Source organism: Meriones unguiculatus, chromosome 21 (genome assembly GCF_030254825.1).
Source record: "Meriones unguiculatus strain TT.TT164.6M chromosome 21, Bangor_MerUng_6.1, whole genome shotgun sequence".
NCBI classification, from domain to species: domain Eukaryota; kingdom Metazoa; phylum Chordata; class Mammalia; order Rodentia; family Muridae; genus Meriones; species Meriones unguiculatus.
Genome location: NC_083368.1, coordinates 9,287,839 through 9,300,069, shown reverse-complemented (window position 1 = coordinate 9,300,069; position 12,231 = coordinate 9,287,839). Strand labels below are relative to the sequence as shown.

Here is a 12,231-nt window from a genome sequence, read left to right as displayed (position 1 = left end):
GAAGAGAAAATATGAAGAGAAAAACTGAGGTCTAAAGAGAACAAGAGCAAGTAATGAAGGGAAAGAAAGACCACATGTTACATGTTCTCTTTTTTTTTTCTAGAAGAATCTAGATTTGGTTACATACATACACACACAGCAAGAAAGTAGAAATAGGCTATTTTGGGAGAAAAAGATGAGCAGCAAGATTATGTACATAAGTATGTATGCACATATGTATGTGTACATGCTTGTATATAAAGAAGTAGGCGATGAATGAGAAGAGGGAAAGTAATTGAACATGTAAGCGCAGCACAGGTGACAGGAGATAGAGCAAAGTCAAAAGTGAAGATAACGGTAGCAAAGGATGTCTTTTTCGTCTACTGAGATTGAGTAGGTAAGATGAAAGGCTTTGCCTTAGATCTTTCTTCCACCTCCCCATCTGAGCAATTAGCAAACCCTGTCAATCAACTTGCAAATGTACGTTGAATTTATTATAGTTTTATGTATAGCCCCCGGGGAAGAGTTACCAATGTGTCAGCATTGGCTGAGACCAAATTTAGTTTCCTTCCTTGCTCATTCATGGACTGATTGTTCTGGCTAATCTTTACAGTGAATGTTTTCCTCATAAGCGGACACTGTGATTTAGAGAGGCCTTAAATATTCTCTTAAGCTAAAATTCCGTTAAGTAAATGCATCAATGGTAACCATGTTTACTATCTGTTTTAAGTCACAGCTCTTGGGTTGTCAGTAGGGTAACAGAATAAATGAAAGAATTTTGAAGGGAAAGAATAAGGAAAGAGGGGATTAATATTTTTCTGATTATCTTAGTATTTTCAAGACACAAGGAACTTTAATATCTGAACCCAGTACAGATGGACAATGGGCCCATACTTAAGATTTGAAAAGTATGAAAAGCCCTGTTCCATCCTCAGGACCAAATGACCTCTCAACTCCTTGATAAATAGATCACTCTTTAAATATCTTCCAGGACAGTTTTATCTATCTATCATCTATCTATCTATCTATCTATCTATCTATCTATCTATCTATCTATTCATTTATTTACTTATTTATTTCCTTTAAAAGCCATATTAGTTTTTAAATTTAATTTTATTGTTTATGATTTATTCACTTTGCATCCCAATTGCAGCCCCATACCTCTTCTCTTCCTGGTCCCACCTCCTTCCTCCCCCCATTCCCCTCCTCTAGTCCTCACAAAGGGGGATCCCTCCTTCCCTACCATCTAACCCCAGCCTATCAAGTCTCATTAGGACTGCCTGCATCCTCTTAGATTGTGGCCTGCCAAGGCTGCCTCTTCAGGGGGAAATAATCAAAGAGCTGGAAACAGAGTCCATGTCAGAGGCAGCCCCTGTTGCCATTCCTAAGGGACCTACAGAGAAACTAAGCTGCCATGGACTACATCTGAGCAGGGGTCTATGTATTCTTCATGCATGGTCCTTAATTGGTGCATCAGTCTCTGTAGGTCCCAATGGGATCAGATTTGTTGGCTCTGTTGGTCTTCTTATGGAGCTCCTCTCTGCTCTGGGTCCTTCTATTCTCCCAGTCTTTCCTATGACTCCCTGAGCCCTGCCCAAAGTTTGTCTGTGAGTCTCAGCATCTGCTTCGATCTTCTGATGAGTGCAGTCTTTCATGCTGCTTCTTTAAAAAGTAGGCTGGAAAAGTGTTGGGAATAGGAACTACAGCAGGTTAGGACTGATGCTATATAAGATAGCCATTCACAAAGCACTGGGGCTCTAACAGAATGTTAGCAGCTACTGTGTCAAAGTTTAGAGTGTGAAGTAGAAGAGGTGACCAGATGAGACAAAAATATACCTATTAATTTCTTATCTGACATCAAGAACTACCTACATTAGAAAATCATAAGAAAAATCAACGAAATGCAACAGGTAAAAAAGGCCAAAAGAAACATAGAAGAGTGCAATTGTTCTTTTCTCTTGTAAGAGATATTTAAATTTAAACGTTATTTTACTATCCAGTTTTATCTTCATAATGTTCATTAAATAAGACTGTGTTATGCTAAAACAGGGTCAGATGAAAGGGGAGGAGGTCCTCCCCAAGCAGTAGACTTGGAAAGGGGCAGGGAGGAGATGAGGGAGGGAGGGTGGGATTGAGAGGGAATGAGGGAGGATATAGCTGGGATACAGAGTTAATAAAATGTAATTAACAATAAAAATAAAAAAATATTAAAAAAAGACTGTGTGAGTCGCTTGCACTAAATATCACAATGAATTATTTTCCATCAAGCTGCTTCATATGAAAACAGCTTTCATTGATTACAGATGAAGTTTTTGGTATGACATAAATGAATTCTTACCTTAAAAACAAGCTCTCCTACTAATCCATTCCATGTCCCATCTTCTTGTGGGCTTCCATATTTGTGATCCGGTGCAACATAAATTTCATAGTTAAAACCCAAGTAGTTAGAGAGGGCATCCAAAACATCAATGGAGAAGCCCTGGTACTTCTTCGGCTTTCCCAGGACGTTTTCAGAGACCATTACGAAAGGTTCCTCCTACATAGAGAAAAATCCTAATGTCAATAAACATTGCTCCCCAAAGACAACAGTTCATTCTTTAAAGAGTCTAGCTGACAAAGTTTAAATGCCATTTCATGCTTCGAAAAAAATTAACTTGGGAATAGGGTTTATACATTATTGATGCATCACGTTATTGAAATGTGCTTAATCATGAGCTTCATGTCATCTCTCATTTCATCACTGTCAGAAAAAAAGCTGAAGATGAATGTAACTAATCTCTTCAAGAGCATGATTTCCTGTTTCTTGCTATATGAGAACAATTCAAGATTCATCAACATTGCAATTGATTTTAAGAAGCTATGGTTTTACTATTTCCATTAGACATTTTCTCTTCCTATCTAAAAATAGGTAAAAGCATTAACATATGTGCAACTCTGAAAATAGCAAATATTCAAAAGATATATAGTTTGAATAAGATTTAGAATATTGCACATATGGGAAATTATTTGGCAAGTAGTTTTATCACTTTGATGTAAACACATTTCATTACAAAAACAGCTTCTCTACTATAGCTATTATTTCAAAAAGTCATCTTTCTAATGAATGATTTTAACAGATTTGACAAACTAGTTCTATTCCTAACCTCTTTCATCTTTTCTCATGCTTTTCTTTTTACTTTTATGTAATCTGGTACAGTTCTCATGTATCCCAGGATGACCTTGAATTTACCATCCTCTTGTTTGAACTCCAAGATGTTGGGGTTATAGGTGCGAGCTTCTCCTCCCAGTGATGCTGCAGACTAGAGCCAGGGTTTCCAGAGGTACCCTCTCCTAAGTCTCACTTTGGATAACGCTGGCAAAATAGGCTACTTTCACTTTACCACAGCTGTTAAGACTGTGGTTGTTTTGAAACATGCTGGTAGATAAACTCAGTAGTTTATTACTTAATTTTCTAGACTCTTGCAGAAATAACTCAGACACATTAATATTTACTAATAACCATTGTTAGTGTAAATAGAGCACACAGCACTTGGGGCAGAACAAAATCTTCCTTTGGTTGGAAGCCAACATTTACAAAGATTTCTCCTTTGAATCATCTTTCCATAGAGACACACAAAGTAGCCATTTTTGATAGCCACAGAATTTTTCTTTTGGCCTTTTCACGAAGACCCAAGTGAACACCCTGTAAACTGGTGCCTTTGCTTTGGGGATACTATCCACTACAAGACTTGCTTGTTCACTCGAAAACTTACCCTGAGAAAGATGTTTTCATTCTCTGGCTCAAAAAGCTTCATTTAGTGGAGGAAATGTCTTTTAAAATGTTGAAAATAATATAAGAAGCTATTGTGTACCCAGAAAACCAGCACTAACTTCGGTGTTCCCAAAGAACTTGGATACCTTGGCATCTGCGCTTGCTTTGCCATTGTGGTGTCTGAAATTACTCATGTGTTGCTCTTTTAAAGTTTTTTTTTTTTTTTAAGATACATTGTCTTAGTGTCAAATCAATCAGTAAGTGGACAATAAGAGTAAAAGATTAATTGTCTCTACTAGTTATATGTACTTAAACTCTCCCCAACCTTTAGTGCCACTAAGAATAAATGCAATCTGTGGCTCTTTGTAATAATGTTCAGTGAGACTATCTGACTCACTCCAGCCAGAGCACTATAAGCTGTGTGATATTTGCACCAGTTTTTGCTGTCTCTTCCGTGGCTGGTGCCCTGGTAATGAGCCCATCTGCTACAGAGAAGTAAGACAGAGGGCTGTGTCTCTGACACCAGAGCTGTTGTATGAGACTAAAATCCCTTTTCTTGGATTACGTAATGTATTAAGAAAATTCCGATCTTTTTGTTGACCTACTGAAGTTTTTTTTTTTTTTTGTGGTGGTAATATTTCATTGTGATGACTAATGATTGATTATTAGATCAATAGATAAAACATTCTGAGAATGAATCCAATTTTCATATTACTGACCTGTTTACTCTTAATGGTGGTGTTATATAAAGCATGAATGTAAAGTGTAGATTCAGTATGTTAATGTTACATGCAAAATAAAACCCATCTTGATAGAAAGGCTCTATCCTGCAAGGTATTGAGGCAGATGCTGAGACTCCTAGCCAAACTTTGGGCAGAGTGCAGGGAATCTTATGAAAGAAGTGGGAGATAGTAAGACCTGGAGAGGACAGGAGCTCCACAAGGATAGCAACAGATCCAAAAAGTCTGGGCAAAGGGTTTTTTTCTGAGACTGATACTCCAGCCAAGGACCACTCATGGAGATGGCCTGGAATCCCTGTATGGAGGTAGCCTATGGCAGTTCAGTGTTCAGGTGGCCTCCATAGTAATGGGGACAGGAACTGTCTCTGACATGAACTAATTGGCCTGCTTTTTGATTACCTCCTCCTGAGGGGGGAGCAGCCTTACCAGACCACAGAAGAAGACAATGCAGCCACTCCTGATGAGATCTGATAGACTAGAGTCAGAGGGAAGAGGAGGAGGACCTCCCTGATCAGTCGACTGGGAGAGGGACAGGGGTGGGGAAGAAGGAAGGTGGGATTGGGAGGGGAGGAAAGAGGGAGGTACAGGGGTAATACAAAGTAAATAAAATGAAATTAATAAAAATTAAAATAATGAAAATTAAAAAAAGAAAATTCTGTATCTTCTAAAGTTCATAATAAAACTTCCAGGGCCTGTGAAATAGCTCAATAGGCAAAGGTCCTTGCCTCTAAGGCTAACATCCGGAGTTCAACCTACAGGACACATATGGTAGGAGGAGGCAACTGTTATGGGGTTTCCTCTGACTTCCTCAATAGTGTTAAACAGTGTATGCTACCTTCCTCACCCCAAAATAAATCAATTAATAAAGGTAATGAAAATAAAATACAATTTCTGAAAGATCATTAAACCTTTACACTTTTCACTTGGGTTCGGGACAGGATAAAGAACTAACCAGTCACTACATTAGGCAAATATTCTAAAGTAGCCGGTGAACTCATTAAAAGCAGAAAAGAGTATAAGAATTGTAAATAAATATCAAATTGAGAAACATACAGATGATGAAAGTCTAATAATTAGTAAGGACTAGTAATCTTATATGATGTTTTACATGATGCTAAAAAGAAAAGAAAACAACAAACTTATTTAGTCATTTGCACCTTTTTCAGGTTTAAGTTATAAGCAAAGAAAACTCATTCGGGAAAGATGGTGCCTGACTCTCTTCCCAAGACTACTTGTCCCTGAGCATTCTCTATTCTCAGGAACCAGCATAACATATAGCATAAAAACCTTGGGAGTGAAGGAACAATTTAATCACTAGAAAATGAGATAAATTTTTACACCACTGGGTTCTGAAGCTGTGTTAGCCCACCCAGTACCTGACATACTGGTACCATCTCCTGCCTGCCCACTTATAAGGCACCCCATCCAATGCAGAGACCTGGGATTTTTTAAGACTCAGAACTTGCAGTCCAAACTACAATTCTGGGTAAAAACTCCCAGAGCCATCCACTGGCCTGCCTGCCTACTTGACAGCCACTGCACAGCCCCTCTTCCCTGCAAAGCAAGTCACTCACCCTTGCCTGTCTGTCACCTTATCCATGTGCCAAACTGAGACCATGGGTGGTCCTATCCACAACCCGAGTGGCCCAAGACTTGAAAAATAAGCAACATTAAGCTGATTTATAACAGTAGAAGTTAGAGTAAATGCAAGCAAAGACACAAACACCAAAGAGACTTGAACAAATGCCCATACCAAAATATACCATAAATGACAGAGCTACAGAAGCCTAGATCACACCACAAAACACAAATGATAGGAACAACCAAGAAATTGTATTGTTTTCATATTAATAACCCAATAATGTCCTTGAGAGCTTTAAAAATCAAGAACAAATAATATTGAGAGCAGATGGGGAAAAATAATCAAACTCACAACTGAAGTCAATGATACAGAAACGAAAAAAATACAGAGTCAATGAATGAAGAGTTGGTTCTTCTAAATTTAATAAGATTGATAAATTTTTAAACCAAAATAGTTAAAGGAAAGATGAGGGTATCCAAGTTAGTAATATTAGACATGAAAAAAAGAAGCATTACAAAGAACACTTAGGAAATTGAGATAGTCATAGAATTTTACACTTAAGTCTATATTCTACCAAACTGGAAAATCTAAAATAAATAAATAAATTTCTAGATGTGTATGAACTATCCAAGTTAAATGAAGATGAAGTAAATAATTTAAATAGAACCATAACAACTAATGAGATAGAAGCAGTAATTTAAAATCCCCCAACTAATACAAGCCTAGGGTAAAATGGAGTCAGTGCACAATTCTACTGACCTTCAAAGAGGAGCTAAAAACAGTGTGCTTCAAATTATTTCTTAAAAGAAAAGTTGAGGGAATATTTCTAAATTCTTTTTCTGAAACCAGTATCTTACTCTGACAAAAACTCAACAAAAAATTAAATTGTCCATTATTTCTGATGAACATAGAAACAAACAATCATTCAAAAGAACAGAAAGGCTTCAATACAATAGTTAGAAACTAAAGTCAAGAACACATAAAAATGATTATCTAGCATTACCAAGTTGGGTTAATCCCAGAGGTGCAGGGATAGTTCATCATAAATAAGTCAATAAAACATGATCTTCCACATAAACTGACTGAAAGACACAAACAAACAAATAAACAAAAAACATAAGAATGTCTTATTAAAGTCCGAAATAGCCTTTGACAAAATCCAACGCTTCTTCCTTGTAAAATTCCCTAGTAAAATTCCTACAGATACTAGGGATACAAGAGATCTATCTAAACATACTAAATTAAATTCATAGTAAGTCCACAGCCAACAGAGCAAATTGAGGAAAACTGGACATGTCTACTAAAATCAGGAACAAAATAAGGATGTGACTTTCCATTCCTGTTCAAAATAGTATATGAAGTCTTAGGTAGACCAAAAAGAAAACTGAGGGAGATAATTGGACACAAACAAGAAAGAATAAGTCAAAGTATTTACTTGAAAATGATATGATTTCTTGCAAGAAAGACACTAAATACTCCACCAGGAAAATTTCTATACAGAAATGATAAACATACCAAGAAAGAAATTAAGGAAACTATTCTTTGCACAATAGATCCAAAAAAACAAAAAACAAATCTTGGAATAAATCTAACTAATAATGTGAAAGATTTAAACAGCAAAAACGTTATGATAATGAAAAATGAGTTGAAGACAACAGGAAATTTAAAAATTTCTCATGCTCATGAATTGGTAGGATTAATATTGTGAAAATGAACATTCCACCAAAAGCAACATAGAAATTCAATGCAATTTCTATGAATTTATCAAAAAAACCTTTTCACAGAAACTGTAAAACATTCTTAAACCTCATTTGAAAAGACCAAGCAGACCAAAAGAAAACAAAACAGAATAGCTGAAACAATCTAGAGTTTCTAGTTACTGCACAGCTATGGTAATAAAAGCTTTGCTCATTTGTTTTACAGCAGTGGTTTTCAACCTTCCTAATGCTGTGACCCTTTCATACACTTTCTTATGCTGTAGTGACACAAACCATACAATTATTTTGCTGTTACTTCATAACTGTAATTCATGACTGTTATGACCCATAATCTAGGTATCTGATATGCAGGCTATCTGGTATCAGACCCCAAAAGGGTCATGACCCACAGGTTGAGAACCTCTGTTTTTGAAGGCATTGTTTTTCAGCTCTCCCCTGTTCTCTCTGCCTCCTTTTCTATAGGGCTCCCTGAGCTCTGAGAGAGGGATTTGATGAAGACACCTCATTTAGAACTGTCTGTTTCAAGGTCTTTCTCTGTGTGTAGTATCTGGATATGGGTCTCTCTATTTGTTTTTCTGCAAGAAGAAGCCTCTCTGATGATGGCTGAATAAGGTTTCAATTTATAAGTAAGCAGAATATCATTAGGAGACATTTATTACTACTTTTCTTAGGGCAGTGGTAATTGTTTTTTTTTTTGCCACTTCATATTTTTTCTTTTTATTTATTTGTTACAATTTATTCACTTTATTTTATTTTTTTCTTATCGGTTACATTTTATTAACTCTGTATCCCAGCCGTATCCAGATCCCTCATTCCCTCCCAGTCCCTCCCTCCCTCCCTCATCTCCACCGTGCCCCTTTCCAAGTCCACTGATAGGGGGGACCTCCTCCCCATTCATCTGATCCTGTTTTATCAGGTATCTTCAGGACTGGCTGCAAAGCCCTCCTCTGTGGCCTAACAGGACTACTCCTCCCTTCGGGGTAGGGAGGCCAAAGAGCCAGTCATTGAGTTCCTGTTAGAAATAGTCCTTGTTCCCCTCACTATGGGAAACCAATTGGTTACTGAGCTACCACAGGCTACATCTGAGCGCAGGTTCTAGGTTATATCCATAGATGGTCCTTGGTTGAATGTCAGTCTCAGAAAAGACCCTGTGCCCAGATATATTTGGTCCTTGTGGAGCTCCTATCCTTTCCCCATCAGACTAACTCCCCTTCTTTCTTATGATTCCCTGTACTCTGCCAAAGATTTGGTTATGAGTCTGCTTTGAAAACACTGCTAGTTAGAGTCTTTCAGATGTGTTCAGTAGACTGACTCCTGTCATACGTTCAATGCACATCCCATCTGTCTTTCTAAACAAGGATTGATCATCTTACCCCATGTCTGCTCAATTGATTATCTTTTTTAGGTATATAGATTTCATTATGTTTATCATATCTTATAGGTCTATATAAGTGAGTATATCCCATGTTTGTCTTTCTCCTTCTGGGATATTTCACTCAGAATGATCTTTTCTAGATCCCACCATTTGCCTGCAAATTTCATGATTTCCTCCTTTTTGATTGATGAGTAGTATTCCATTGTGTAAAAATACCACAATTTCTGTACCCATGCCTCCATTGATGGACATCTGCGTTGTTTCCAGGTTCTGGCTATTACAAATAAAGCTGCTATAAACATGGTTGAGCAAGTATCCCTTTTGTGTACTTGAGCAAACTTTGGGTATATACCTAGCAGTGGTATAGTTGGGTCTTGAGGAAGCACTATTCCTAATTGTCTGAGAAAGCGCCAGATAGCTTTCCAGAGTGGTTGTACCAGTTTACATTCCCACCAGCAGTGGAGGAGGGTTCCCCTATCTCCACAACCTCTCCAGCATGTGTTGTCGCTTGAGTTTTTCATCTTGGCCATTCTGATGGGTGTAAGGTGATATCTCAGGGTCGTTTTGATTTGCATTTCCCTGATGGCTAATGAGGATGAGCATTTCTTTAAGTGTTTTTCTACCATTCGATATTCCTCTGTCAAGAATTCTCTGTTTAGCTCTGTTCCCCATTTTTTAATTGGATTACTTGGTTTGCTGCTTTTCAGCTTCTTTGGTAATTGGTTTTATATAGGTCTCTGGACTATCTAGACTCTTGCTGGTCACCCAAACAGTGCTGGGGATGGGTACCCTCTCAGTGAGTGGGCCTTAAGTCAAATCAGACTTCAGATGGTTACCCCCACAAGGTTTGTGCCGCCATTGCCCTTGCACATTCTGCAGGGAGGAAAGAGTTAAACTCGAAGGTCTTGTGGTTGTATTGGTGTTTACTTTTTTCTTTTGGTAGGTTCAGAGTAACTTTCCAGGTCACAGGCCTAGAACACTGGGCTGAAGGTCCTCTGTAGGCCTCAGCTCAACCTCTCCAAGCTCAGTGAGTTGTGTGGGTGTTATCTTTAGCAGCAGGGCCTTGCTGTCAGTTTGTGGAGAGCTAGCTACTCTCCTGGCAACAGCCTCAGTTGTTTGGGAGTTTCCCAATATATTAGTATATATATTTTTAACTATGATAAATTTCTTCTCAAAAGTGACTTTAATTTTACTTTGAAAGTAAATACCTATAAACAAATGGATCTATTTCCCAGGTATGTTTTCAAAATCTGTTGCTAGTAGTGGCAACTAGAATTAATTAAAAGTACTAAATAGAACTGTTTATACTAAGGATCCTTTTAAGGAGAGTTAATGAATTATTGATGAACATGCCTTTTAAATTTTACACCCTAAATAAACCTTTATTACATCCTATCATTCCTTATCCAGATCAATGTTTTAAAAGCTTTATTCTTAAGCTGCATTACAGATTTGGATCACTATTCATAAATTCTAACTCAGGCCAGTTGCTCTCGGTAAGAATAAGCAGTCAATATATCAGAGAGGTAAACACAAACAGTGAAATTAGATTGAAGCTCGGGGAACTACAATAAAGGACATAGTTGTGATCTGCTATGGCAATACCTAGCTTGAGGGAATCGTTTTTACATACACACCTATTTCCAAAATTTATCAACTCACTGACATATCCATTTACTATCCATTGAGCAGTTACTGCTTCAAACCTTGTACCTAACAGAGTGGGCTAATGTGAGAAGTCATACATACCACCTTCAAAGAGCTACAGCCAGGAGAGGGACAGGTGCTGTATGCAAACAACGTTCAGCAGAACTGGTGCCGGGAGAACAACAAAGAAAGAAGGTGGGAACTGCTAAAGAAGAATAACTACGATTTGGACATTAATAGTTCCTCATTTTAATAGATGAGAAAGCAAAAATAAATAAAGAGTATTAGCTCAAAGCCTTATAGTAGGTTATAGGAAAAAAAAGATGTCAAAACCTGTTTTCTTAAACTTTACTTGTCTGGAGTTCATATTTTTCAATTTTTGTTCAAAATACAAGATTATGCACTTACGTAAAAATTTAACACAGTAATAGTTCCAAATGGAAGACAAAGAAGACCAATGACCTAACAACATCAAACTCCAGATCATAGTCCCTTTAGAGGAAGCATTTCCATTTTAGGTCTCACACTATTGCATCTCATGAGTTTTAAAAACAGTGTTTAAACAAAAACAACAAAACCTGAGACTTGAGTCAAATGGTATGATGCTTCGGACAGTAGCACTAACAGGTTTACTGAAGGACTAGAGGACTCTGGACAACATTTAAAATTCCTAGTTGCGAGTTAAAAAGAGTACCATTGCACTTAAAAAGAGAGAAAACATCTTTGCTGCCAGAAAACTGGAATCTATCTGAAATGTCATCATAGTTTAGAAAAAGACTGTTCAGAATTTTGAGAATTAGAAAAGATAGTAACCACATTAAGAATACAATGTTTGCCTTTCTTATGAGGTTAGAATCAGACAAAAAAGAATTAATGGAATGAAATATGTCAGAACCAACAGAATAAAAAGTAAAAAAAGAAAATCTCAAAGTGAGAAAATATAAAGGAGAGAAAAAGAGAAAGTGTCTGAGGTCTTGAATACTGTGAAGCAGGTGAAGAACTAGGAACTACCATTCACCCTTGCTGGCTGTGGAAACTGGCACAACCATTTGGAAAACATTCACACAGCTTGTAGAGAATTGAGATACTCACAAGTTAAGGTCACCTGCTAGTGAGCAACTGACAGACATATGTCTCCTATGAAGATGTTCAGTTTTATGGCTTGGGTGTATGCTAGAAGATACTCTGGCCAGACTGTGTATCTAAGAATGTCAACAGGAGTGTTAGAGTAGGCATATCCGGAAGTAATCTAAAAGCCCCAATACCCGTCAAAATGGAAAAGAGAACTACATTGTGGTGTACTGATACAATAAAATATCGAATAGCTTAAAATGTAAGGAACTAGAATTATATACATGAGCAGGAACACATTTTTTAAAAAGATGACTTAAGTCAAAAATTCCTAAAACAACAGAGGTTAATGCCATTTATAAGACATC

The 12,231-nt window shown here is 37.3% G+C and overlaps 1 protein-coding gene across 2 annotated transcripts in view; it reads right to left on the bottom strand.

The window, feature by feature from the left end:
* The window catches only part of Grid2 (glutamate ionotropic receptor delta type subunit 2), a 1,564,629-nt gene that overhangs the window by 385,858 nt on the left and 1,166,540 nt on the right, over window positions 1-12,231 (bottom strand). For both annotated transcript variants that reach the window (XM_060374191.1, XM_060374189.1), the window contains exon 10: window positions 2,318-2,515. In XM_060374191.1, the coding sequence (XP_060230174.1) occupies window positions 2,318-2,515 (198 nt within the window). The remainder of the gene's footprint in view (window positions 1-2,317; window positions 2,516-12,231) is intronic.